Source organism: Gallus gallus, chromosome 8 (genome assembly GCF_016699485.2).
Source record: "Gallus gallus isolate bGalGal1 chromosome 8, bGalGal1.mat.broiler.GRCg7b, whole genome shotgun sequence".
Lineage (NCBI taxonomy): Eukaryota > Metazoa > Chordata > Aves > Galliformes > Phasianidae > Gallus > Gallus gallus.
The window spans coordinates 13282647-13307884 of record NC_052539.1 but is presented as its reverse complement, the minus strand read 5'-3'; the positions used below and the strand labels follow the sequence as shown (position 1 = coordinate 13307884).

At 36.4% G+C, this 25238-nt stretch overlaps 1 protein-coding gene across 1 annotated transcript in view; it reads left to right on the top strand.

The window, feature by feature from the left end:
- Positions 1-25238, top strand: part of ABCD3 (ATP binding cassette subfamily D member 3) — a 27152-nt gene extending 1914 nt beyond the window's left edge. Inside the window, exons 2-23 of the mRNA NM_001012597.2 lie at positions 8618-8654; positions 9384-9482; positions 9702-9790; positions 10932-11001; positions 11865-11962; positions 12620-12743; positions 13140-13196; positions 14199-14341; positions 14644-14713; positions 16038-16107; positions 16211-16308; positions 16387-16478; positions 16946-17034; positions 17116-17188; positions 18063-18126; positions 18560-18637; positions 18729-18794; positions 18891-18980; positions 19195-19314; positions 19694-19798; positions 21464-21520; positions 22267-25238. Of these exons, the coding sequence (NP_001012615.1) occupies positions 8618-8654; positions 9384-9482; positions 9702-9790; positions 10932-11001; positions 11865-11962; positions 12620-12743; positions 13140-13196; positions 14199-14341; positions 14644-14713; positions 16038-16107; positions 16211-16308; positions 16387-16478; positions 16946-17034; positions 17116-17188; positions 18063-18126; positions 18560-18637; positions 18729-18794; positions 18891-18980; positions 19195-19314; positions 19694-19798; positions 21464-21520; positions 22267-22344 (1867 nt within the window). The 3' untranslated portion in view covers positions 22345-25238. The remainder of the gene's footprint in view (positions 1-8617; positions 8655-9383; positions 9483-9701; positions 9791-10931; positions 11002-11864; positions 11963-12619; positions 12744-13139; positions 13197-14198; positions 14342-14643; positions 14714-16037; positions 16108-16210; positions 16309-16386; positions 16479-16945; positions 17035-17115; positions 17189-18062; positions 18127-18559; positions 18638-18728; positions 18795-18890; positions 18981-19194; positions 19315-19693; positions 19799-21463; positions 21521-22266) is intronic.

Below are 25238 nucleotides of genomic sequence, written 5' to 3'. Positions count from 1 at the left end.
AGGCTTTTGAAGTGCTCTGTTGCATAGCTCTTAATGCTGCTGTTATGTTGGGGCTGTGAATTCCAAATTGTACATCCACCATTCAGTTGTTTCATAGCCAGCTAAGCTGGTCTTTTTTTTTTTTTTGAGGATGATATTTGCCCATTGGTTTTCCTTCTTTTCTCCACATTTTCCTTCTGAGGCAAACTTTGCCAGGAGCGTTACAGAATGCTGCCTATCAAGAAGAGGCAGTAAGCAAGTTACGTTGCCTACATCATAAAAGCAACCACTTATTACCATTGCCTCATCCTCTTTTAGTCTTGTTAGTTTATGTATCATTCATTTCCTAATGCTTTGTTGCTAATGTAAATTATAGCATACTTTTGGAAAGGACTGTCAGTGTGCCAAATTTTTATATTCCAGCATACTTGTGCTGGTATACAATACTGACATACAAATAAGTGGTAAATCTGCGTGGAATAATGATTAAAAATTTCTAAGGCCTAGTGTGCCATCTAATTTCTGTGTCCACTTTGGAAAGATGGAGAAAAGTGGCTGTCCTAAATTTTACTACTTTGTAAGGAGAAGAATTTTTTTTGTCAATCTAGATAAGGACTTGTGGCGTATTTGCCGCTTGAGGCTAACTGAGGTGTGTAAGTAGTGGCAAACTGTAGTGTTATGTATGTGAGTGCCTTTGTTTACCTTAGTAGGTAACGTGTGAAAATGTTGTGTTGTGTGTGTCAGATGAATTTCAGCTTCTTGAATTCTGGAAGGTGAAATTGTATGATAAAGATCAATATCGTAGACTTGAATGGAGACCAGTATTTTGCTGTGGAAGTGCAAAATGTACGTGCAGAACATTAGTATATTTCCTCACGCATATTTTGTATCTCATACTGAATATACTATCATGTCATGTTTTCCTGGAATAAATGTCTTTTCTTAATTCCTGCTGAAATGCTGGTGATGGTTCTGTATCACTGCTGGCCAAAACTGAGAAGCAAAACAAGATAAAATGCAAATAAAAAACAAACAAACAACTACCAAATGTAGCAAATCAGATGTTTGTTTGTTGAATGTGTAACACAACAGAACAGACTTACCTTAGGCAGACTTCTCAGATTGTGTGTTAATTTTGATAGGGAATAGTCAGCTACAGGAACTATTGTAGAAGAAAGAGACAACTCTCACCTACATTTCTGCTGTCAGACAATAGGGGCAAGGTCCGGTACAACTCATATCAAGTAGTAAGGTATGAATAATTAAGCTGGATGTTATGCTAGCCTACCTTAGTAGGTCAAAGATCACTTAATTAGTGTTAGTTGGCTTAGTCACAGCTGTTCTTCTGTAGGACCTATTACATTGCTCATCAGTTTTGCAGAACTGAGAGGTTGTATCACTTGCAGTTGACAGTAAATTTTAACTACAAATTTCTAAAATCCTCAAAAATAGCCCAGTACAGAACTGTTGGCTTGTAGCAGGAGGCTCAGTGGTATTCCACATTGCTTTCTGGGCTTTAGTCAAGGAAGCAAAAATACCCTGTTTTTCCATTTGAGTTGCTCTCCTCAAAATCAAGTCTGTTTCCTTGGAAAACTTTTCATTACTTGGGAGGGAGAAAGTTGTTACACGTAAATGCAATAACAACCTGAGCTGTGGCATTTGGAGTGCTTTTGTAATGGAAAAAAATGTTGTCCTGTTTGGGGAAACTTCATAATTCTGAGTATATAATACAGGAGAAACCAATCATGACTTTAATTTGTCAGGAACAGTTCTTATGAGCACAAGAGACTTCAGCACTGATGATTTTTTTGACCACTGAAAAACTCACTTCCATTTAGGGAAATGACTCATAAAATCTGTATTAAAGACCAGTGGTTCTGTTCTCCCTGCCCCCCTCCCCCCCACTATTGGGTGTTGGAGAAAGATTTGAAGAATAGAAGAAAGAAGGAAGACCAACGGAGGTCTGATCAGTAGTCTTTGTACTTTGTCCTGTCTGATAAAACAACAGCAAAAAGTGAAATGCCCAAGACTTTGTCACTGAGCAAAATCTGAAAAGGCTGGTTTTTGGAACTGGTGTCAGTCTTTCTTATTCTAAGTAATAAACACTACTGAAATAGAAGTACTCAAGTAATCTGTAGCATTTTCCTAACTGATGATGTGTTCTGGTACATTACAAGTACTGTTTGGCTGTATGCAAACACAAACAGCAAATATTTCCTTTTTAGTAGCTGCTGTTACTATGGGATAGCAATTTGTTGCTAAGAATTACTATTTTAATTGAATGCAGATGGCTTCAAATCTATTGACAATGCATGAATGTAGCTTGTCATTCGTATTTTTTGTGACATTAAGGAAACCAACCCAACCAACGACCAAAACAGCTGAAACAGTTTGGTTCACATAAACTTTTTTCTTCTTTAAACAAGGACTGTAAGCTCATTGGATACTCTCAGTAAAAAAAATGGTAGATGATAAAATAGGGTTATACACAGTAGAGGAATGACTGTAAAAGGAAGGAAAAAGGAAAATGTAGGCTGTATAATGCCTAAAGTAAAACAAAGTTATTTTTCATTTGTGAAAGCCTAACCACATGTCTTATGAGCTTTATCTAACATATTAGACATCACTGCCTAGAACAAGAAGCTTAAGATTTGATTGCTTCAGAAATAAAACATTAATGTGTGTTACATAAAGAAGCTGATTGTTGTCTGTGATTGAACCACTCCAGTGGGAATTATTCCTTAGTCTCTTTGTAGTTGGAAGTGAAGTACTTGCACAAACAGAGAGTATACTTGGATTATTTTCAAAAAGTATCGAACACATACAGGTTTCTGCTGGACGAGGGGCCTGAAAGGAGTTACTGGAAGTACTTTGGTAACGAGTTTGCAACTGCAAGGTTATGGAAAGAGAATAAGCTGAATATAGTAGGAATTTTTAGTGTATGGAAGGTGACAAGATATTTAGAATCCGCTTCCAAACACACTGGCCTTCCCTATCACCCTGTATATCCATTAATATCCAAGCAGATGCTGGTGTATGGAAACTTAATTTTGTGTATGTTAAACTGTTGAAATCCAAGTGATTTCTGCCCCTTCTATGAAGAAAAAAATGCTTAAAGGAAGAAAAATATTTGCCTGGAGCTTCAGAGATCGGGTTGGGCCAAAGCGAGGAAGTGTTGATGCAGTGTATGTCAGGCAGGCTTTTACATAGGTCATCTTAGATGATGTGTGACCTCTTCATTTAGCTGTCACTGGGCTTCTCAGCCTTCTTCCTCTCAGGGAGTGGAAGCTGGTGTTTGTCAGGACTGCCCTTGAACTTGACAGTGATTCATATAAGTACAACTGGAACTGATAAAAACTTGTTCAAACATTATGAAATCTAATACAGAAGTTAAAACCTACTGGGTGACACTTGTAACTTAAAACGAGTCTTGCTTTTTGTTATTCAGTGTTTTTGCACTTAAGATATTATTCTCTTTATTATTCCTTGTTTCTTTAGGCTCTGAAGAAGTGTGTGTGAGGTCTGTGCTTGGTACTTTGCACAGAGGGCCTTGTTCCAGTGTGGAGATGCAAAGACTGACAAAAAAGGCTGAAACTGCAGTGCAGCAGATAGCTAGATTGCTTACATGTATGTGGAAGCTTTAAAGAGAACCTGTGCTGCACAATGGAAAGGCTAAAGAAGGTATCAAGAAAGAGTAGGCAGCTACGTCATGATGGACTGAACCAGAGTGTAAATGTGACTGATCAGTCCATTACTTGCAACTTCTGCGTTAACCTGAAAAACAAAACAACTCACCAAAACATACAGATAGGATTACTATCTGATGTATCTAAAATCTGACCTTGTAGGGGGGGAAAAAAAAAAGCCTGCCTGAGGCTCAGAAAATCTGTCTTCAGCTGGAGGGCACAGAGACAGGAGGAGCTGGGTGACTCAGGCCTTCTTGAGTTCAGACTGTCTTTGTTTTTGGCCTGTGTAGTTAATTTGTGGCTTTTCTTTTATTAAGTTGCCAAAAACTGTTGTTCTCTAAGCCAAGCATGTGTGTATGAGTGTGTGACAGTGTGAAGCAGGTTTGTTTTTTTTTTCATGTTGCAGAAAGGAGAAGAGCAAAGTCATCTTCTGATGTACCTGAGGGAGAGTGACAGCCACAGCTTAGGCCAGAGCACAGGCTTATGGAACAACAATAGCTTTAGCCTTTTTCCTTTGTCTTTCTCTGTTATTGAGATGCAGACTTCTACTGAAACTGAGATTTTCCTCTAAGACAGTACAGCTTTGTTGCCTTCTGAAATGCTTCTAGAAACTTTCTGAGCTTTAGCAGTGCAGCAGTCAGCGCTCTTGCAGTTCATAGCTGCCTGTGACCTTTCAGTCTCTTTCTGGGTCACCTGAATGCCTTCTCTCACATTTTTTGGTTATGCTGCAACTAGCCACCAATGTTGAGCCAAGAAAATTTTTCCCTTCATTTGTGTGCTCTCAGGGTGTACTGTGTAAATGTCCATGCTTTTGGATTGTGCCCATGCTTCTGAGTAAGCCTGCTGCCCTTGACCCAAAATAACTGTGCTGCTGCTCTCTTGCCCTGCGCAGGGTACGCAATGTGGAGCTGTCTGTCACTGATTACACTGGGAGGTACACGCTGTGTTTCTCAATAGAGCTGTTAGTTCCTCCCACCGTGACAGTATATGCAATTGTATTCCATCTTTAGTTGTTTGAATTGTTTTGTCTTTGTGATGTCAGAGTGTGACTGCAAAATGGACTGAAAATTGCACCTGTATTCATGCAAGGGCTGCAAAAGATGCACATAAAAAGTGCAACCTGAACTTTGTAGCTTCTTTGTAGTTAATCACGATATACTGTTTTCAAACCCTGATTTCCCCTTTGCCCATCATTAAACTGCAAGGCTTGCTTATCTCTGTCTTTGTCTGCAGTTCCATGTGGTTACACTTGGCTCAGTGTAGATTGCTTCCGTGAAACTCTAATGAACTTTAGTCTAGAAGAAGACTGATATTTCAAGAAACTAATTCTTTAACTTTCCTGTTTGCTAACAAATAGCACAGAACTAGTATTGCCAAGTAGTTCCCTTTAGGTAACCAGACTTGATGGTCTCTGGAAAGCTTTTCCCAGTGCTTCTGAAATCACTTTCCTCTGCAGTAATGTTGAGAATGATCCTTTGAGCGACCACCATTGTTACATGTTTCTTTAGAGAGAATAGTTCTGGTAAGGAAATACAGAGGTAAACCTAAAGACGGAGTGCTGTGCCAAGTGCTAATTGGGAGACTAAAATTGAGTGATACTATCTGGTAGTTTTCTGCCTTCCCTGTGTTATATCGCTGCCTTCAAAGTAGGATCAGCTGCCAAATGCCTGGGCAGTCCTGAAACTGTATCACTTTCTTTAAAACATCTTGTTTTGTTCTTTTTTCTTTTTGCCTGATCATGTTTCCGAATGCTGAGGAGCGGTGTTTTGTTCAATTACCTACTATTTATTAGGTACTTACCTATTTACTTATCTTCAGTGAGCTACTATTCAGTTACCACGCACATACAGTGTGAAGCCGGATGTAGCTGTGTTGGAAAGGAAAAGGTAGAAAGTGAATGGTGGCTGCACAGTTTAGACTAAAAGATTAAAAGGAGCTGAAGTGTGTTCCTTATGGGACCGCTGCCATTTCACTGCTGAATCCAGCATTGCTTCCTTTCAGTTGTCTGGAAATGGCTTTTTCTTCTGTAATTCTCCTTACCCTAGCCAGCCAGCCTCCGTATGTACACTATCAGGATAAGGGTTTCAGTGTCACTCCTGTGGTGAAGTGAGAGCAACTGGGCTAAAGACTGAAAGTGGAGTTTTTCCGCAGTTGGATAGTGGCTGCCTGAATGGCAGTAACACTGGCTGAATGATTGCCAGACAAAGTGCACTAACCTTAGCTATATCCATATCTGTTTTCCTACCGCATCACCAAATCAACCTTTATAGCTCTGGAGCGTTGAGGCCCACCGAGGCACTAACTTGAATGAAGAGTGCTGTGTAGTGCAAACTGAAGAGTGGTGTGTGTGAGTGAAGTAATCTCTCAAATGAACATTGCAGTAAAAAACAGCCTGTTTCTGTTCCCAGCAGCCCTTACACATGCTGCTCAGACTTGAGCGTACCCCATACCAGGAAAAGTGCAGTAGAGGAATTGGACAGCATGTAGCAGTCACTATCTCTAGCACTGAGGGTTGTGCTGCTCCAGCATTAGGTCAAGTCTGGAATAACAGAGAGCTGAATCGGCTCATACGCTTGAGCTCTCTGCTGTAACCAGATAGTCTTGATGTATTCTTGCTGACTAGCTGAGGGTGTTATTTAGTCTTTACATTCAATGAGAATGTAACCACAATTCTTACACAAACCTCTACAATAGGATAATGGAGTCTGGAGTAGTGCCAGCAGGTATCAGCCTGAAAAAGTGGGACTTCTAAGAAGGAAAGTTCTGCAGTCTGTTCCAGGCAGAGTTACAGCGGAGTCTTTTGTAAGCAAAACTGTTGTATGAAAATAACACTGGACTAACTTTGTTAATATTGAGAGCAACTTTTTGAACCTCAGCCGTAGCTGTTCTTCTGCATCTCAGTAATCTGTAGTTTGTCTGCGATTGCTTCATTTCTTGCTGAGGTATTAGCCTTGTTGGATCTTGCATGTTTTCTTTTCTAGGAAGAAAAACATTGTTACAGCTCCTTTTTTGTTAGGACATTATTTACAAATATGTAATTTTTATCTTAAACTTTGTGAATACAAATCAAATGCAAGTTCACAAATATGGCTGTTTCTGAACAGTTGTTTTTCTTTAGTGGATAATCAGTTTCATGCAAATTCAGTTACTTCACCTACTGAATTTCTACAGTTGCAGTAGGAGAAATATATTAAATACTTCAGGTATTCAGCTGGACCTTATATTGTTAATATATTACTATTTTGACATATTAATGTCTGATCGTTGTAAAGCAGCAGTAGCTGTATATTGAGTGCTATGACTTCAAACTTTGGCAGACCTTGAAGTTACAAAGGTAGGAGTTATTATAGGGTATCTTGAAGAGCAGCATGCTTTTATTTTGCATCTCTGCAAGTCATGAATCATGCAGGAAGATAGCCACTTAGTTTGATCGTAGTTATTAACTCATGCTTTTCTCTTTCTCCCAAACCAGATGTGGCTGGGCTCTTAAACTGATACTTTAGGCCTTTTTTTTTTTGTCTTAATAGGTCTTTTGTACTTTGAAAAATGAGATATACCATGAAGGAAAGAAATGTCTTGTAGCGGCAGTAGGTTGCTCCTGCATCACCAGGATGTAGCCTCCACCTAAATGATTTTTTACACTCTGCATGCTGTTGGCATTTTCAGATGCTTTCTTTGTGTTACATCTCTTTGAAACTTTTATGATTTCTCACCAGTCTGCCCTCTACTGTCTGTCATGTTCTTTACTCTGTATTATGCACAAGTAGTCTTAGAAGATTTTTATCTTCTCCTTTCGAGGTTGTGCCTCACCATTACCTTTAATTAAGCTCTTATTAAGCTGGCATCTCTTCCTTCTCGCTTTCTGGTTTCCTTTTCTCATGTTCTTCTGCTGCCCTGCCTCTTCCTTCTTTGTTATTAAGTTATTTTTCTTCATTGGTCAATGACGTTGAATTCTTCCTAATCATCATAAATTGAAGTAGCCATAGTTTCGTCCTGGGTACCTTCTTTGCACTTTAAAGCACAGGTGTGAGATGATGATGCTGATAAAGTTGCTGATAAGTGGTTACAGGACAGTGTCTGCACTTGTCTGGGAGTTTTCTGCTTCCCTGGGATTTCCTACCTACTGGCATGAAACTATTACTGTAGTTCGACCTGCTGTAAATATTTTTAGTATGATGTTGGAGAAATGTTACAATTTAATATGGATAGCTGTCACTTTTAAACTACATAAAATGTAAACTCTCCCACTGTTTTCGTGTGCTTATTTGATGTTCAGAAAGGAAGACAAATTGTAACTGTCTTTAATGCCAGCTTGCTTTTTTTAAAGGGCAAAAACAATTCTTTTGTGTCCTTGGGTGATTGTTGATAAATGCTTTTCCTCTAACCCGTTTGAAAATGAGGGGAAGAAGAAAAGGGCAGAATGAAAACCAGCAGGCACCTTTGCAGAGCCTTGGTTTCACAGGATCTAGCTCTTTTTCCCCTGCAGCACAGGCTAATAAACAAATAATCTTTACAAATAGCATGAGTTATTTGAAAGTCAAATACCTTGCAAAACAAATCTGTTTGGCTTATGTAGACTGTGTGAAATTGAAGTTGGGTTGCTGAACCTGCATTCACCTAGTTTCCTTTGTGGTCACTGGAACCTTGTAGCCAGATCTGCAAAGTATTTTTTTAGAGATGTAGAAATAGTGGGAGCTGATGGTGCAAAACTCAAGAGATAAGAGGGAGACTTAATCTCCCTCCATGAAACCAAATGGTAGAATGGATAACTTTTCATGTAACAGTGTAAAATTAGCAAGTAAGTTTGACGTGAAAGGTATTCCTGCTGTGAGGGCACTGGGCTGCTTTGTAATTGGTGGTAGGGATGTAATCTACAGCTTTTTGTTTGTCTCCTGTGTAGAGATCAAGACAAATCCATGTTAATAAAAACAAAAATACTTTTTCTTTTTCAGTAAAAGAAGTGGAAAACAAGCGTTGCAGAACAATGAGGTAATTATTCCTTCATGTTATATATATTTAATAATTGTAAGTGCTATTGATCTTTTTTGCCTTTCTGTCCTGTAATTGCAGTTTTGTTTTGGACAGAATGATGGGTATGATGCAAATGTAGTTTGAATTACACCTTTAGACTTGTAATGGTGAAGCAAATGGAAGAATCAGAGTAATCACATATAACTGAAGTTTTCATGAGTGCTTGATGTGTGCTGTATGCTTTTTCTTATGTCTGTGCATTATGAACATTTAAGGACCAGTTTTGTAATTTTGATCATACACTTAGCAACAAAGAGCAACTCCCTGTAGAGTTCAAGCCATTGATGGTCTAGAGAAGCAACGGAATGTGTCCTTAGAAATACTGACTAATGATGTATTCCAGAGAAAAGCAAGTTTGGGATAGTGATACGCTTTGTAACTTGTACATTTGTTTTAATGCTTGATCTGACTGTGATCTTGTCATGACAACTATTTCCTATTGCAGCTTGTTCCAGTAGCTTAGTTCTTACTTAAGATTTCTGTTAGCTGTTAGTGCATTCTACATTTTGACAATTTCTACATTTCTTTTAACTTATGTGAGCAAGTCATAAAATTGGCAGGAAAAACTGCAAAAACTGCAGAAGGAAGGTAGCTGTAGGTAATGCAGCTAGGGAGAATATCACACCATCCAAACACACTTTACAGATAATCTTACTTTTCTTGTTCTGCTTGTTCTATGTGGAGCAGAAAGAGGGAAAGAAGGAGCGAGCGATGGTGGACAGATTGTTTATTGCAAGGATATGTCGAATCCTGAAAATAATGGTCCCTAGAGCATTTTGTAAGGAGGTAAGCACTGCCTGCAGTAACAAAGAAAAATGGACGTTTTTGGAGTTGTTTTCTCTTGTACTATACCTTGCTAGAATAGGGTAAAATTGTAGTGCATACTTTAAAATGGCAGCAAAACACGTAAGTATAAAAAGCCACATCCACTTTCAGTTACTAGAGTGCTAAAACATGATGGCTTTTATCCATTGTTTAACTATTATTTATCTATTTCTGTACCAGACAGGTTATTTGCTGCTTATTGCTGTAATGCTGGTAGTCCGCACATATTGTGATATTTGGATGATTCAAAATGGAACAGTCATTGAAAGGTATCTATTAACTTCTTATTTTAAAATATTTTTTCTTACATTTACCAGGGGAGGGTGGTCTGATTCAGACACTTTACTGCATATTGATGTGCCTGAATAACTGGTATCGTCATAATTTCATGGCTCCTATAATCTTGAAAAGGAGGAAAAAATATTTTGTTGTTTTGCTCTTGGACACTATTTATTTTTAAACCAAATTTATCTCTTGGTAAATGATTTTTCAGTCATAGTCATATTTTGTAATTGACAACGCTAAGTCTTGTGTTGATCTGAACATCCAAGGAGGTGTTTTAGAATGGTGATGTGGTGGTCCTGCAACAAATGAAGTCAGGTGATTGCATAACAGAATTTGGGGGCATTAGAACACAGAGGTGCAAAGTAATTTTGAATAGAATCAGAAATATGTAGTTCTGTTAGATTACAGATATTTTGTTCCCATAATACAATTGTGAAGAAAGATAATAGGGGACTATTCAAGATGATCCTTTAAAACTTACTGCTGCTGCTCCAGTGTTTAAAAACTGCTGCACTTGGTTACTAACATAGACAGTCCCGTACTCTGCTAATTTTCCATGGCTGCTGCAGCAGTGAAGCAACTGTGCTATGCTGTTGCAATGTTTTTCCTGTTCACTTCAGAACCAGTGAACTGTTAGTCTCTCATCTGCAATATTTCCAAGTAAATGTAGCTTTTCATCAGCAACATTTTTTTAATTGGTTATAAATCAAATTGGCTCATTTTTAAGATGTAATAAAATCCCAATACTGATACGGTTCTATCTTCATATTGCTTTGTCTTTTCAGCTAGAAAATTCAGACTCTATTCTTTTGAAACTGTCTGTCCAGCTTATCTATTAGCACCTCTGATCTTGTAATGTCAAGAACACGTAAGGAAGTTCAACAGCAGTAGGTATATCTTTATATCAGAGGATAATTTTTTTTGTTACTATTGGGAGACAGTAAGAATACTCCTGATACATATTTTACTTGAGTCTGTCATTCTTGATCCTACAACTATAAACTGCAGGTCTTTGCTGTGAGTGTTTTTTCCTCTGCTGTGTGATCCACCGACCATTTCTCCACTTGAGTACTACTAGGTTATAGTTTCTCTTATAAATAACTCTTTGCTTATGGCTGTTTGCAGTGCTATCATTGGTCGCAGCAGAAAAGATTTCAAGAAATACTTGTTCAACTTCATTGCCGCAATGCCAGCCGTAAGTGCTTCTCTTGGTCTTAAAATATATTCTGCTATAAGAATGGCTCAAATAAAAACTTTGAGGAGAACATTTCAAAGGAGTATCTCAGAGTCTGTGGGAAGTAGTTGCTTTATGTGAAGGTCTGTATTAAACAGATATACATTTCTGACTTCAGTACGTGAGAGACTATTGGCACATTTCTTTATGCTTGCTGATTTTGCTGAGTTATATTTAGTTTTTCAGGTTGGTTTTGTTGATGGTAGTTTTGGCTAACTGCATAGTATGACACCTGTAGTACTGCCTAGTCTCATTCTATGAATTGGGTGATGTTTCAGCAGTGTAGTTTTTAGCATTTTTTTGACACAATCTAAGAACTCTTTTCAGTTTTCTAGTTTTAAATTTCTTATGTCTTTTTTCTAAGACTGGGTTTTTTTTCCCAGTGACTTTTCCTTCAGCTTTTCAAAATCTGACCCCCTCCCTAGATAAAAAAAAAAAAAAAACAATTGTTACTACCTAATAGATAATCTACCTGCTATATGATAGATGTAATAGTGAATCAGTCATTAAGGCACTGACTATTAAATGGTGGATCTCTTTTAGTTTAGCAGAAAAGCTAACGATATGTTATCTGAATGTTGGTTTATATTAGATCTTCTGATGTGATGAGTATCACAGAGAAGTGGCGTTGTCAAAAATGTAGATGAAAATTTAATCAGTGATTGTGTAGACATTATATATTTGATTTTAAGTAAGTTAAACAGTATTATTGACTTCCAGAGGACAATTCACCTACTTTAAAGTGTTTGCACAATCTGTGCTGCAAACGAATCAAGGTATATTGAATCTTGTTAGCTAAATATTAAAATACTGTCTCTTTCTAGATCTCTTTAGTAAATAACTTCTTGAAATATGGTCTAAATGAATTGAAACTCTGCTTCCGAGTAAGGCTCACCAAATACCTCTATGAGGAATATCTCAAGTGAGTAACACCTTGTTAATGTCTAGTGTTTTTAAAACCTGATTTGATCCAAATCGAAACAAATCATTTTAAGACCATAGTAAGAAATTAGCAAGATGCTTAGTAGCATTGTTTAGAAAAGACTTCTGATTGCATTTAGCTTGAAATGAAGGATGAGTGGTTCATCCAGGTTGAATATGGCAACAGGTGCAAAGATGGCAGAGTTGGCTCAAATGGACAAAAAAGACATAGGCACTGTATGGCTTCTATTAATAGGTGAGCTCTTGAAGTCCTTCAGTTACTCTTGTTTAGTGCTAATAATCTACTGACTGGATTGGATGTATGAATTTGAGTAGCTTCTTATGTTCCTCTGCACTAAATTTAGGTTGTCAGGTGTTCTGTTGTGATGATCACAAGGATTTTCTAACTCAAAATGCAGCACCAGTCCATAGAGCAGTCTGGAGCTGAGCTAGGGTGATGTCCTGGAGCCTAAACATTTCTGTGAGAATTAATGTGGGTCTGTTCTTGCAGAAGCATAAGCAATGTTGACTCCATACAGTCATTTTATGTCTGTATTGCTTTCTCCCTTATAGTATGATGTAAGGAATTTCCATTTGTTTGAGATCACAAGGTAATGATTTGTCTTTTTTCTGCCTCGTAACCACTCTTTTGTTTCAGGGCTTATACATACTACAAAATGGGAAATCTGGACAACAGAATAGCTAACCCAGATCAACTCCTTACACAGGATGTGGAAAAATTCTGTAACAGTGTAGTGGACCTCTACTCAAACCTTAGCAAGGTAAGCCTTTCATAGAGAACTTTTGAGTTATAGCTGTGGTCAAAAATTTGTTTAAGCTATTATGCTAATATCTTTTTTTTTTCTCTGCGGTTTCCACAACCTCTACTAAAACACCATGGTAGATTGCAGTATTTTTCCTTAAATTTTGTTTTAAAGAACAATGCTTTTTTTAACAGTTAAGCAGGGATACTTTCAGCTAGTTAGATTTCAGCAGAAAAATAATTGCTCATTCATAATTAAATGCTATTCTGGTTAGGGAGGTGTGGCTGAGTAAGCATTTTCCTCTGTTTCATGTTTAAAACTTTGTTTTTTGATGTCATGAAGTAAAATCACCATTTTATGCTCATATTACATTGATGTTCTAATGTTTTTTTTTCCTCTATGCTTCTATTACAGCCCTTCTTGGATATAGTTTTGTATATCTTCAAGCTAACAAGTGCAATAGGAGCTCAGGTAACTTGAGTGTTTTCTGCATAAGTAAGTTTTTTCCCTTTGATTCTAGCATTGTATGTGGAGTCGGAGGAGAACGTTAGATGTTAATCATAATTTCATCCATTATTTCAAAGGATATACTAAAATATGCTTTTTGCTTAGTGTTTTATAAACTTCAGTTCTTTTTGTCTTGGGGCAAGCAAGATAAAAGCTCTCAAGCTTAAAGAGGATAGATTTAGGTTGGACATAAGGAAAAAAAGCCTTTTACAAGTGTGATGAGGCACTGGAACAGGTTGCCTAGAGATGTGGTTGATGCTTCATCCCTGGAGACTTTCGAGGCGAGACTGGATCAAGCCCTGAGCAACCTGATTGATCTTGCATGTCACTGTTTGTTGCAGAGAAGTTGGACTAGATGACCATTAAATGTCCCTTCCAGCTCTAAGGATTCTATGATTCTGTAATCTACGGTAAAAGCAGAATTTGCAGGCACTCAGCTATCATAAAACATAAGTTCTTTGTTTTCTTTTGGCTGTTGCTTAGGAATTCCGTTTGCAACAGTGTGCTTTCTGGTTGCTCTTATCTTGCATGACTTTTATTTAAGGGAGAAATTAGTTGTCCCATTTCTTTGTAACCTGTATAAAGAGGAGCCATTCCTTGGTTGGAAATGAAGGAGAGAAGGTAGGAAGGATTTAGGAACCTTAGTGAAACAAGTGAGCAGAACAGGAGATAGAGATTTTCTCTGGATTATGATAAAAATTTGAATAGAGAGCTGAGAGGGAGAATGATATCTGTAAACAGGGAATTAGGACGAAGGAGACCATGCTGGCTACGTGAAAGAGGAGCAGCATGACAGGAATTGTAAGGGGGTGCTAATACAGACATGGAGAAAGAGAGAATCAAGCTTGTCAAGGATTTAATGCTTTCTATGCATTTTGGATGCAGATGTTGCAGTTTCCATTGGCTTTTAAATTTTGGTTGCAAACCATTGGATTGAAACTTCTTATTCTCTTTTGATATTTACAGGGTCCAGCTAGCATGATGGCATACTTGATTGTGTCAGGGTTTTTCCTTACACGTTTAAGGAGACCAATTGGCAAGATGACTATCATAGAACAAAAATATGAAGGGGAGTACAGATACGTCAACTCACGGCTTATTACAAACAGGTATAGATTTACTTGGTTAGCAACATAGAAGTGACAAAGTAATTCTGTGGCATAAATAGAGGCTGGATGTTAAAATATATTCTGAAAGACACTATCAGTTTTGAGTGAAGTGTTCACATCCTTATGTAGATTATCATTTGCATTGTATTCCTAATTTGAAAGAAAAGCTGCCTATGTGGTAGTTGTTAGAGGGCACAAACTCCTATTTCAGGCAAAAAGAACAGTCTGCATTTTATAGCTGACTCTTTCAGATCATTGTTAAAAAAAAATGATGTTTCCTTCTTTCACTTTTTTTTTTAAAGTGAAGAAATTGCTTTCTATAATGGAAATTTGAGAGAAAAACAGACTATTCACAGAACCTTCCGTAAACTGGTAAGACTTTTAAAAACACTTTAAGCAAAACTTTGATTAATTTTCTCATCATGATTCAAGTTTATCTTTTTTTTCCCTGACATTCTTTTGATCCTTTCTCCAGTTTTATATCGTCAGAAAAAGGCTTATCTAACACTGTCTCCATTAAGTTTATTTTCTTGAAACAGCTGATTTTTGTAGTATCAATCTTAAAATCAGTTCAATTATTGCCAGCTTTGTGTCAAAGAATTTTTGCGTAGTAGTTAGTACTATGATTTCAACTAAAATAATTATTCTAATATAACTGAATTGCATAAACTGTCTGTAAGGTTTTGGTCAGAAGAAAGATCTTGTGTGCTACAGAAATGGATAATATCTTGGATTTCTGTAATATATGATCTCTTGAAGTTGTCATACACTGATTTCTCTAAGAGCATGCTGAATAACTAATAAACAAAAGAACTGTATTGAAAGATTTGTTCCTTATTCTGTTCAGTTTAATTGTATACCGTTGTATACACAAAAATAGAGTGGAATAAAAGTGGAGAACATAAAGGAAAAGTTGAGAAATGGAAATGTCCCAAAATGTGTGCATCTGCAAAAACTTTCATTTAAAACTACTCATAGGTGTCCTTATTTAAGTCTTACTTTGCAATTCAAATGTAGTTTAATTCTTTGACGCTGATTTTTGTCTGTTCAGCACATTACAAATGAAACACTTCTCAGTCTTGTCTTCCTTTCTACTTGTGTAGGTCTCCTAGCCTTTGACTCCTCATGCCTTGTTCAGAAACTATGGGCCCTTTAGTTTATTTGTTCTTCTGTATACCATCTTTTTCCTTAATTGTTTCTGTTCTTTGTTTTGCCAGCTTTCTATGCTTCTGTCCACTTCTCCTCTTTTTCCTGCTGCAGTTTCATTTACTTGCTTATTGTGTTTTGTGTTCTTTAATTTAGAACTCTAAGTCTTTCCCTTGGTCTTGGTGTGTATATTTGTATAGATTAAACTGAGCTGAGTTGGTGTTTATGCTGTTACTATAATCAAATTATAGATTCATTTTTAGAATAAAATTGCAATGTAGTTTTCTGACTGAATGTTCTTTCTATTGCTGCTCAACTCCTTTTTACCCACCACTGTTGCTGTCCTCTCACTGCTTAATTTCAGGCGTAGGTTTCTGTGATCTAGAAAGCAGTAGTAATGTGGTAGTAATTATCACAGTTAGGCATTGTTAGGGGTATTTGTGACTCACTGAAAAATAACTATACTTGGATTCAAACTTCTAAAAAATAATAAAATATAGTAAAACAAGTACTGACAAAGTTTGACTTTTTTATTTCTGTAACTTGCCAGGTGGAACACTTACATAACTTCATCCTGTTTCGGTTCTCTATGGGTTTCATTGATACTATCATTGCCAAATGTAAGTGTTCGGTACTAATGGACTGTAATAAACACCCAGCACTAAACTGTTTTTTCTTGTTTCAATTAATATGTGGTTTATTATTTGCCCTTAAAAACTGCAGATCTTGCCACTGTGGTTGGTTACCTGGTTGTTAGTCGTCCATTTTTGAACCTGGCTGATCCTCGTCATCAGAATAGTACCCATGCAGAGCTCCTGGAGGTAAACAGAACAGAATTAAAACAATATATTGAATTTATGTTTTGTTAGTTCATATAAATAAACTTTATTCTACTCTAGGATTACTACCAAAGTGGAAGAATGTTACTGAGAATGTCTCAAGCTTTGGGTAGAATAGTCCTAGCAGGTCGTGAAATGACAAGATTGGCTGGGTAAGTGTAACAGTACTTGTGTAAGATGATTCTCATCTCATTTTAGAAACAGATAACTGTAGAATTAAAATGAGCTATGTTCTTTGTTCAGAACAGTGTATTCAAAAATTAAAAATATTTTATACTGAAAACACTGTATTTGAAGACATGATATTTATCTCCACTAAAAAGTTGCAGCATGCAGTTTGAATAGTTAGTTGAAAGGATGTTGGCAGGTATCTGTGAATCAATTATGTGTTATTTTACCAAAATGTTTGGGGTTTTTTCACTACGATTAGTCTTTCATGAAAATATTGAATATCTGACTGTAGTAGGAAAAGGTTCTTGCAACCTGAGTGCAATTCTGAACTCTTTGCTTCCTGTGCTGGGTTGATGAACATTTCATTCTGACTTCTTAAAATAACTGCTACTGCTTACATAGATTTCTGAAACTTCTAAGGGTTATTTATAGGTTTTGTTTTCTTTAGTTTCACAGCTCGAATTACAGAATTAATGCAGGTTCTAAAGGACTTGAATAGTGGCAAATATCAGCGTACCATGGTATCACAAGAAAAAGGTAAATGGGCTGTATGCTCTGCTATACTTGATGTCTCTTCCTGATGCTCCAGTTTCTAATACGTTTTTTCTTTAAATTAAGATGCAGATATAAAACAAGCTTTACCTTTGATACCAGGATCTGGAGAAATTATCAACACCGATAACCTTATCAAGTATGTTTTTTCAAGTTCCTACACCTTCAGTATTTTTATCATAGTTTGGTTTTTTAGTCTTCTACCACTGTTAATAGAGCAATGCACTTAATTACAGTAAGGAATTCCTGCTGTACCATATATTGCTTACAAACAATTCCCTCTCACTTCCATTTAACACTTCTGTTCTGAGAGTCAATCTTTGTTTCCTGCTTGTTGTATTCACTTAGCCTTCTTGGTAACTTTTTCCTGCTGCCCAGACCGTTTTTCTTTTCTTAATGCTCCATGAGTCCTTCAGAAAAGATTTTCCTAGTGTGTTTTGTTCTTTGATATAGCTCAGCTGTCAAAAATCAGGAAGAAATCTCTATTCGTTTTCAAAACACTTGTATGCTTTGACTGGTCATTGATGTATTTAAGTAGCACTGTTTTTTTTTTTTGGGCCTAAAAAACTTAATGTTGATGTAGTAGTACTACTAAAACAAAGGCACCAAGTAAGGCAAGTTAAGACATTAAATAGCTTCAATCTAGTTAGTGTGGAAGCCAGATCTGGGAATAGAGGTGGAGGGCAGGAGAAGGAAGTTGGTGATAGAGCTATTTAAAAAAAGCAAGCTAAATGTAGGTTAATATCCATAGGATGTTTTGGAGACTAAAGATTTAGAAATATTCAGAAAACAGATGCATGAAGAAAACCTTTCAAGAGGCTCAGTAAACACCCATGAAACAAAAGTGGTCTTAATTTTCTTGGCTGCTGATCATTGGAAACTGAGACAATGTACTGAATGAAATACTGCTGAAGTCTTCTCTGTTGCTGAAAGCTTTGCCTAAGCATGCAGTGCTACCTGCCTTTAGGCATCTGCTCTCATTTTCATTTGTTTTATTCTTTAAATATGAATAGGTTTGATCATGTTCCGTTGGTGACACCTAATGGTGATGTTTTGATTCAAGACCTGAACTTTGAGGTAATATTTTAAATATCATTCCAAAAAGTACTGTGCTTCATTTAACGCTTTAAAGTGAGAATGGTAAGTGGTCAGAGTTAAAAACAAACAGGGAATAAAAACCACAAGCAAACAAAACTGTAAACAGAGATGCTTGTATATGCACATCATACAAGAACAAAATTCATATTTTTTCTTAGTTTTGAAAAGGAAGGGCAATAAACTGTAGTTGCAAATGAAGTGTGGTACAAGTATGTGTTTTTTCAGCCGTAGTTGATGCAAAACTAGCTGGGGAAAAGAATTAAGTATTGTTGAAAATTCTTAACTGATGTCAAAATCTGCTACTATGTATGAGCCTACAAGGACAAGAGTTTGTCTTATTTGTAGCAGCTTTCAGTAGCTTGCAGCAGTACTTTCTCACTACTCTTTTAATGTGTTGTCTTCACACTTTTAGGTTCGATCTGGTGCAAATGTTCTTATTTGTGGGCCAAATGGATGTGGGAAGAGCTCACTTTTTCGTGTTCTTGGTGAGGTAAGGAAACTTTCAAATAGATGGGGAAGAATCTACAACAGAAACACTATTGTAGAACTTTTTTCCTCAAGTTTAAATCTTTTTCTTGTAGTTGTGGCCTTTGTTCGGTGGACGTTTAACAAAACCTGTGAGAGGAAAGTTATTCTATGTTCCCCAGGTGAGACAAAGTACTTTAACTGACAAGTCTTCTCTTTCTTCCTTAGATGAGTGTTTATAAATATTTGACATAACTTATTGTCTGTAACTATCTCAGAGACCATATATGACTCTTGGAACACTCAGAGATCAAGTTATATACCCAGATACTTTAGAAGATCAGCGAAAGAAAGGGATTTCTGACCAGGTAATTAGTGATTCATTTACTCATATTAAGTGAAACAAATGGTTATGCTTTTAGTTTAAAAATACTGATATTACTAAAAACACTATATTTAGTTTGTTTCTAATGATTATCATGGTTGATATATTACACCTGCATAGTAGGTGTAACACCTTTATAACTCTACTAAATTTTTTTTTAAAGTTCACTTAAGCTTTGTCACTGCTTTTCAAAACAGGTGCTGAAGGAATACTTGGATAACGTCCAGCTGGGTCAAATCTTGGAACGTGAGGGAGGCTGGGACAGTGTTCAGGACTGGATGGATGTACTCAGCGGAGGAGAAAAACAGAGAATGGCTGTATGTCTTAAAAGCATAGATACTTAAAAAGTACAGGAAATAAATTGAAAATGCAATCTGGATTTTAATCAAATTTTGTGTATTAAATATTGATTTTTTACTTAAAGGAGGAGACTCCAAAAAGTGAAGTATCGGAATACAGTAAAAACAGATAGTTAAAGTAACAATTACTTTTGCTTGAAATGTAATAAGAATGTTGAACTTGTACCACCCCTTATGCTTTGTTTATGTGAAAGATGCTTTTAAAATTATGGTTTTGCAATTAAAGTCAATACGGCTCTCAATTCTCTTTTTGGACATTGGTTTTAAGTTTAAATTGTTACATTGCTATACTCATTGCAGTTCTGTATCCACATTATTTCTTTGGTTTGCATTCCAGATGGCAAGATTATTTTATCATAAGCCCCAGTTTGCAATTCTGGATGAATGCACCAGTGCTGTTAGTGTTGATGTAGAAGGCTACATTTACAGCCACTGCCGGAAGGTAAGTCCTTTCCTTTTATTTTTCAATAAATTGTACAAGAAAGCACTCCTATATTCTCACTGCTTTTAGAGAGTTTCTAATTTAGAAGGACTGACATTTGGTGATAAAATTACTAGCTATAGCAGTTGTGCCAGTCCTTACACAGTGAATACAGGTATGTTTCATCACTTCAGCGTAACCATTTCTTCCTGCAGTACTGCCTCATAAATATCTGAAGTAGAAATGGCCCACTGTTATTTTGTTTCTTCTCACCTACACGGTTCTGTGATTTACATAGCAAATAACTTGGTCATCATCCCAGACATTCTGCATGCTTCTATGGCGCCTTGCAGAAAGATAATCTTTTTTCTTTGTTATTTGAGAGGGCCAGGCTGCATCTTCCTACTCCAGATAAGTATTCTTTGCTACTTTAGGCACTTAATATAAGTTTTTTTCTAGTATTCTTTCAAACCTAGCATGAGAGCTCAGATATCAGTGTTGCACAATGAAGTATTTAGGATGTGCATGAAGATGTTTCTGTAGGAGGGCGCTCAGGGTCTTCACAAATAAGTGCTGCAGAAGAACTTTGGCACTGCCTACCCACTCTTTCTCATTCTTCCTTTCTTTTATCCCTGAGGTTGTATTACTAAGAAAATCTTTGTTTTTTCCTTAACGTTCACCCATTGTTCTTCATCATGGCCAAGAAAAGCGAAAGTGTTTACTTAGTTACAAGAGTTATTTGAAACGTACTCCTAAAAACATGTAAGATTTTGAGGGGAAAAAAATTATATTTCTAGAATTATATCTGTGGTTAAGAGGAAATTTGAAAATAGTATAAGGTGGACTGTACCTTATGCCAAGTATAAAATTTATTGAAAGGGGGAAAGAGAAAAGCTTAGGGCATGGAGGTCTCTATGTGTGCTGGGGTTCAATAAGTCTTTTGAAGTCTCTTGGTAATTTAGGTGTACCGGTGATATTCTGTATCAGAACTCATATTAGATGAGGACTGCAGAATAATAGGCATTGTTTCTTGAAGTAGTTTTGCCACATAAATATGAATACTGTGAAAACTTTGTAAGAACGGTTTTGCACGTTTTGTTTTATTAAGACTGGAACGTCCACTTGTTTTTAGAATTATTGTTGCCAGGTGGCCAATGCGTATTACTGAAAGACAGAGTTCCTATCTAATCTGTGCTTGCAGAAACAAAAAAGTTGCTATTGTATTATTGGAGCCATTTTGTCCTCTATTTGGTACAGCTGCTAGGGATGCATAGTTAACTGAGTTGCAAGGAAGCAAAGGAAAATTACCTTTTCATGATCGCTTACAAAGTTTATAATTAAACCTTTTGTGGCTTGGGGATTCATGATTTTTTTCATGTTCAAGTAGACTATTTTTAATTATCAGCTATATGATAGTCACCTGCGACTTTATCTTGCTTGCCCTATTAATTCTTCCAAATGATCAGGAGCGAGAGAATGGTGAAATCAATTGGAAAAATTAGCGCTCCTGTTTTTCTTTTTTTAATTGTAAAATCTTGCAGTAAGGCTACATATTTAAACTACTAATAGTAGTCTGGAAATTTGTGTTTATGAATTTAACTTCATCAGCTATATCAGGCTGAAAAATAAATACTATCTCTCCATGAGAAAAATGAAATTAACTGCCTTATTCCCTTATTCGTGTAGGTTGGCATTACTCTCTTCACTGTCTCCCACCGGAAGTCACTCTGGAAACATCATGATGTATGTAATCTATCCTTCTGCTGTGTATATCTTAGTTGGTTGAGATTTCATTTGATTTCTCTATTAAATTCAAGGTTCACATTTTATTTCCTAGTAGATCGTGTTCTGTTTTATTAAAAGGTCATTCTTTCATAATCCTGTTGCAATATTTGAATTATTCTTGTGCTTCTAATTATGAAAAGTTTTTAGGCTCAAAAAAATGCCCCTGAAAAAATAACCCTAAGTCAACAGCAAACCAACCTTAATGAGAATTGAGTAAAAAGTATGGAGAACTTGCTTTCAGAAGATACCTATCTGCTACACCTATACATAAGTTTGTCTCTAATACATAGACTTTTTTTCAAATTTAATACATTCCTAGTATTATCACTTTTTACCCAAATTGTGTGTGTGTGTAGCAGAGAGGGAAGAGGAAGAGTGGATTCTGAATTAATATAGAGGAATGGGTGTATACTTTCAGTATATTGTCACAACAAACAGGGTATGGACAGTAAGTCTGGGTTTGACCAGTAGATTGGTGCTTGATAAGAACAAAACCTGTGTGTATGTGTGCGTACATTATACATACATACATACACTCTTTTTTCCCCCAGAGGTAATTGAATTTAGTGAAGCTGAAGGTGGGAAACCCTGGCCAGCTGAGTTTAAAATTTTACGTTAAAGCTACTTAAAAATTCTAACTTATTTATGTGCTTATAGGGCTGGTAATTTTTAAGGGGTTGATAATGTATGTGTTTTTGTTTCAGTTTTACTTGCACATGGATGGCAGAGGAAACTATGAATTCAAGAAGATAACTGAAGACACAGTTGAATTTGGATCTTAAAATTCATAAACTGAACTGCTACAGAGACTGATTACTGGAAATGTGTAGAATGGCAAACCCTGTACAGTAAAACTACTCAGCTTGTTTTTAAACAAATTAACTAGGATAACTTAAAACAAGCTGTTAAGCGTTTACTATTATGTAGGATATTGCTAATTGTGTATATGTTGGTTTAATTATTAATATGTACTAAGAATGTCTTTATTCTTGTGGTTTAAAAACCTGCCTGAATTAAATTGGGCTTAAATCAGTGTAACCTGATTCATCCTGGGATGCAAACCATTTGAAATCAGCTGATTTGACTTTTGTAGACCTTCTTTCCCTTCAGTGAAAAGCCCTGTTAAAATTAGGGTTGCTACCTCTTTCTTGTTCCTGCAAAGCAGTCTTGGATATTTTGCTCTATTCTATGCATATTTCTGAGTTATCTCACATAATGCAGGACATTATCCCATCTTCAGATCTATGCTCTACTTGGTTGATGAAAGAGCCTTTTCCTTCACCAAGCCTTGTGATGTAGCCAATACACCTTTGCTGATAAAGAATGGACTGAACCTGAAAGATGAAACTAATTCCTTCTGCTAAAAAAATTAAGCTAGTGCTGTGCTGGGTTTTGGGTTCTCTTTTAATTTTTGTCTGTCCATGCAGTCATCTGCTGCTCACCGATCTCAATCTCTTCTGATTTAAGAACTCTTCTCCTTTTCTATAGCTCCACCTTTTCTGTCAGTGAAACCCTATGGTAACAAAGAGTTGAGAGGAAATTGAGGGAGGAAAGGATTAACCAATCAGAAGGGGAAAAGAAAGGTGATGTTCCACCTATCTGAGAAAGCAAATAGTTCCCATGAAGTGTGGCAGCAATCATTCTTCTCTTGAAATTGGTAGAAGTTAGAAAGGACTCAGATCTTCATCCCTCTGGAAGATAATTTTAAGACTGTTGTGTATCCTGTGTGTGTTCAGTTTTGTGATACAGCAGCAACTTTTCCTTTTCTTCCTCTTCAAAAAATCAGATCTCTTTGTGGTTTTGGCTGCTTTACGGATATGAGTTTGAAAGTAAGTGATAATGGTATTCCTTGATAGATAGATTTTTTTTTTTCTAGTCTGTGAAGCCTAAAATAACACTTTCATCCTTCAGATTTTTCTCTAATTTCAATTGTGAGGTTTCTTGATTTCTGATTTAAAAATATCAAAAATTTACCAGCAGTTCTCAGTGCCAAGTATGGCTAGTCCGTGCTGGTTTTATTATTCTGGCTGCCAAATCCTTTGAATAATTCAGACTCTTAAATTGTTTACTGTAACCATTTTTCCTCCATACAAATGATGACTCTGGTGATTTTTCACAAACATAAATGCAGCAAGGTGAATTTTGTCATCAGGGGAGTAGGAAGGTATAACTCAAACTGAATCACTGTTTAAGCTTTAAAACAAACAAACAAAAAAATTGCAATACCTGTTGTACATTGAAGGTCTAACAGTTCTTTATTGTTCCACATAAGATATAATATAGGAATACATTACATGATGGCATGCATAAAATATGCAATAAATCTGCTCTCTGTGCATCTTTTCTCACAGGTTTAGGTTTAAAAAATCTTTTCCTACAATGGATACGAATTTGGATGTACTGCTGTATGTTGATTTCCTAAATTTCATCATCTTTCATGTTGAGATTGCTACCTGTTAGTATTTTTCCTTTGATCATAGTTCTTGCCCATAACTTTCACTGCTAGTACTCTTTGATAGTATTCAAATGCAAACAGCTATCCTAGTTTAAGAATCCAATGATCACAGTAGATTTGTAGTAGGATGCGTTGAGGAAAGTCAAAGTGTATCACATTCAGGAGCATAAGGTGCCAGAATAAATTTTTAGGCTCGTTCCACAAATAGACAGATCTCATGTTACTGACTTTCTGTACACTCAGATTTGCCTAACAGCCTAATTTGTACTGTAGCAGGTAGCAGCATGCATTAAGTGAGGTTGTAATATTTTTTGACTGTAACTGTGAAAATATGAATGCCAGATGGCTATTCTTGTGAAAATTGTCAGCACAAATGGAACAACTTCTCCTGGAAGGGTTGTTATACGAGCCCCTTTGTGAAATGTGAAGCAAAAAAAAAAAAAAAAAAAAAAAATTAAAATGAGGAAGTTGCTGTTATGTTTGTGATTAGGGCAGACTTGGGATACTGTAACGAATTTCTAACACTGACAAGCAAAACCACACACAGCACACTGGTAAGGAACTCCAGCAACCAGTCCTGTGGTTCCTCACAATTCAATTGATTACTAACAGAATTTTACGTAGCCTCAGATTTATTTAATAAACTAAAAAATGTCCTATTTTATAACCAAGGAGAAATAATTTGACTTTATAGATGACATGACATTCATTGACATGGAAAATGCTATATTTCCTTAAGGTTGGGACTTAGCATTTCTAAATGTACTGAGAAGGAAGAGAAAATAACTCTGTGCTTGATTGCAAAGGAGGCTTATAAAATAGTACGAGAAATGTTTTAGAGTGATGTTGTTAAAAGGCCTTATATTGAAGTATTTTGAGATAGGCTTGGTACAATGAATGTTTGTAAAACCTAATGAAAGTGATCAAATCTCAATTATGTTGCAGAATTGCACTGTGATGCTGTACTTTAGCTCTTAAGTCTTTTTAATAGCACAAGTTGGAATTTTTTAAATTGTTATTCTGATCTATCTTGGTAAGGCAGAGTACTGAGCTGTTGATGCTTTGAAGATGGTACTGGTACGAGTCAGGTGGCTGCATTTCAACAGTGGTGGGAAACATTCCTGTATGTAAATACTGTAAAGTGTTTTTGAGGGGGAAAATGGCGCTATATAAATGTAAGACATTAAGTGCCTCTGAAATAATAAATCTAAAGACAAAATA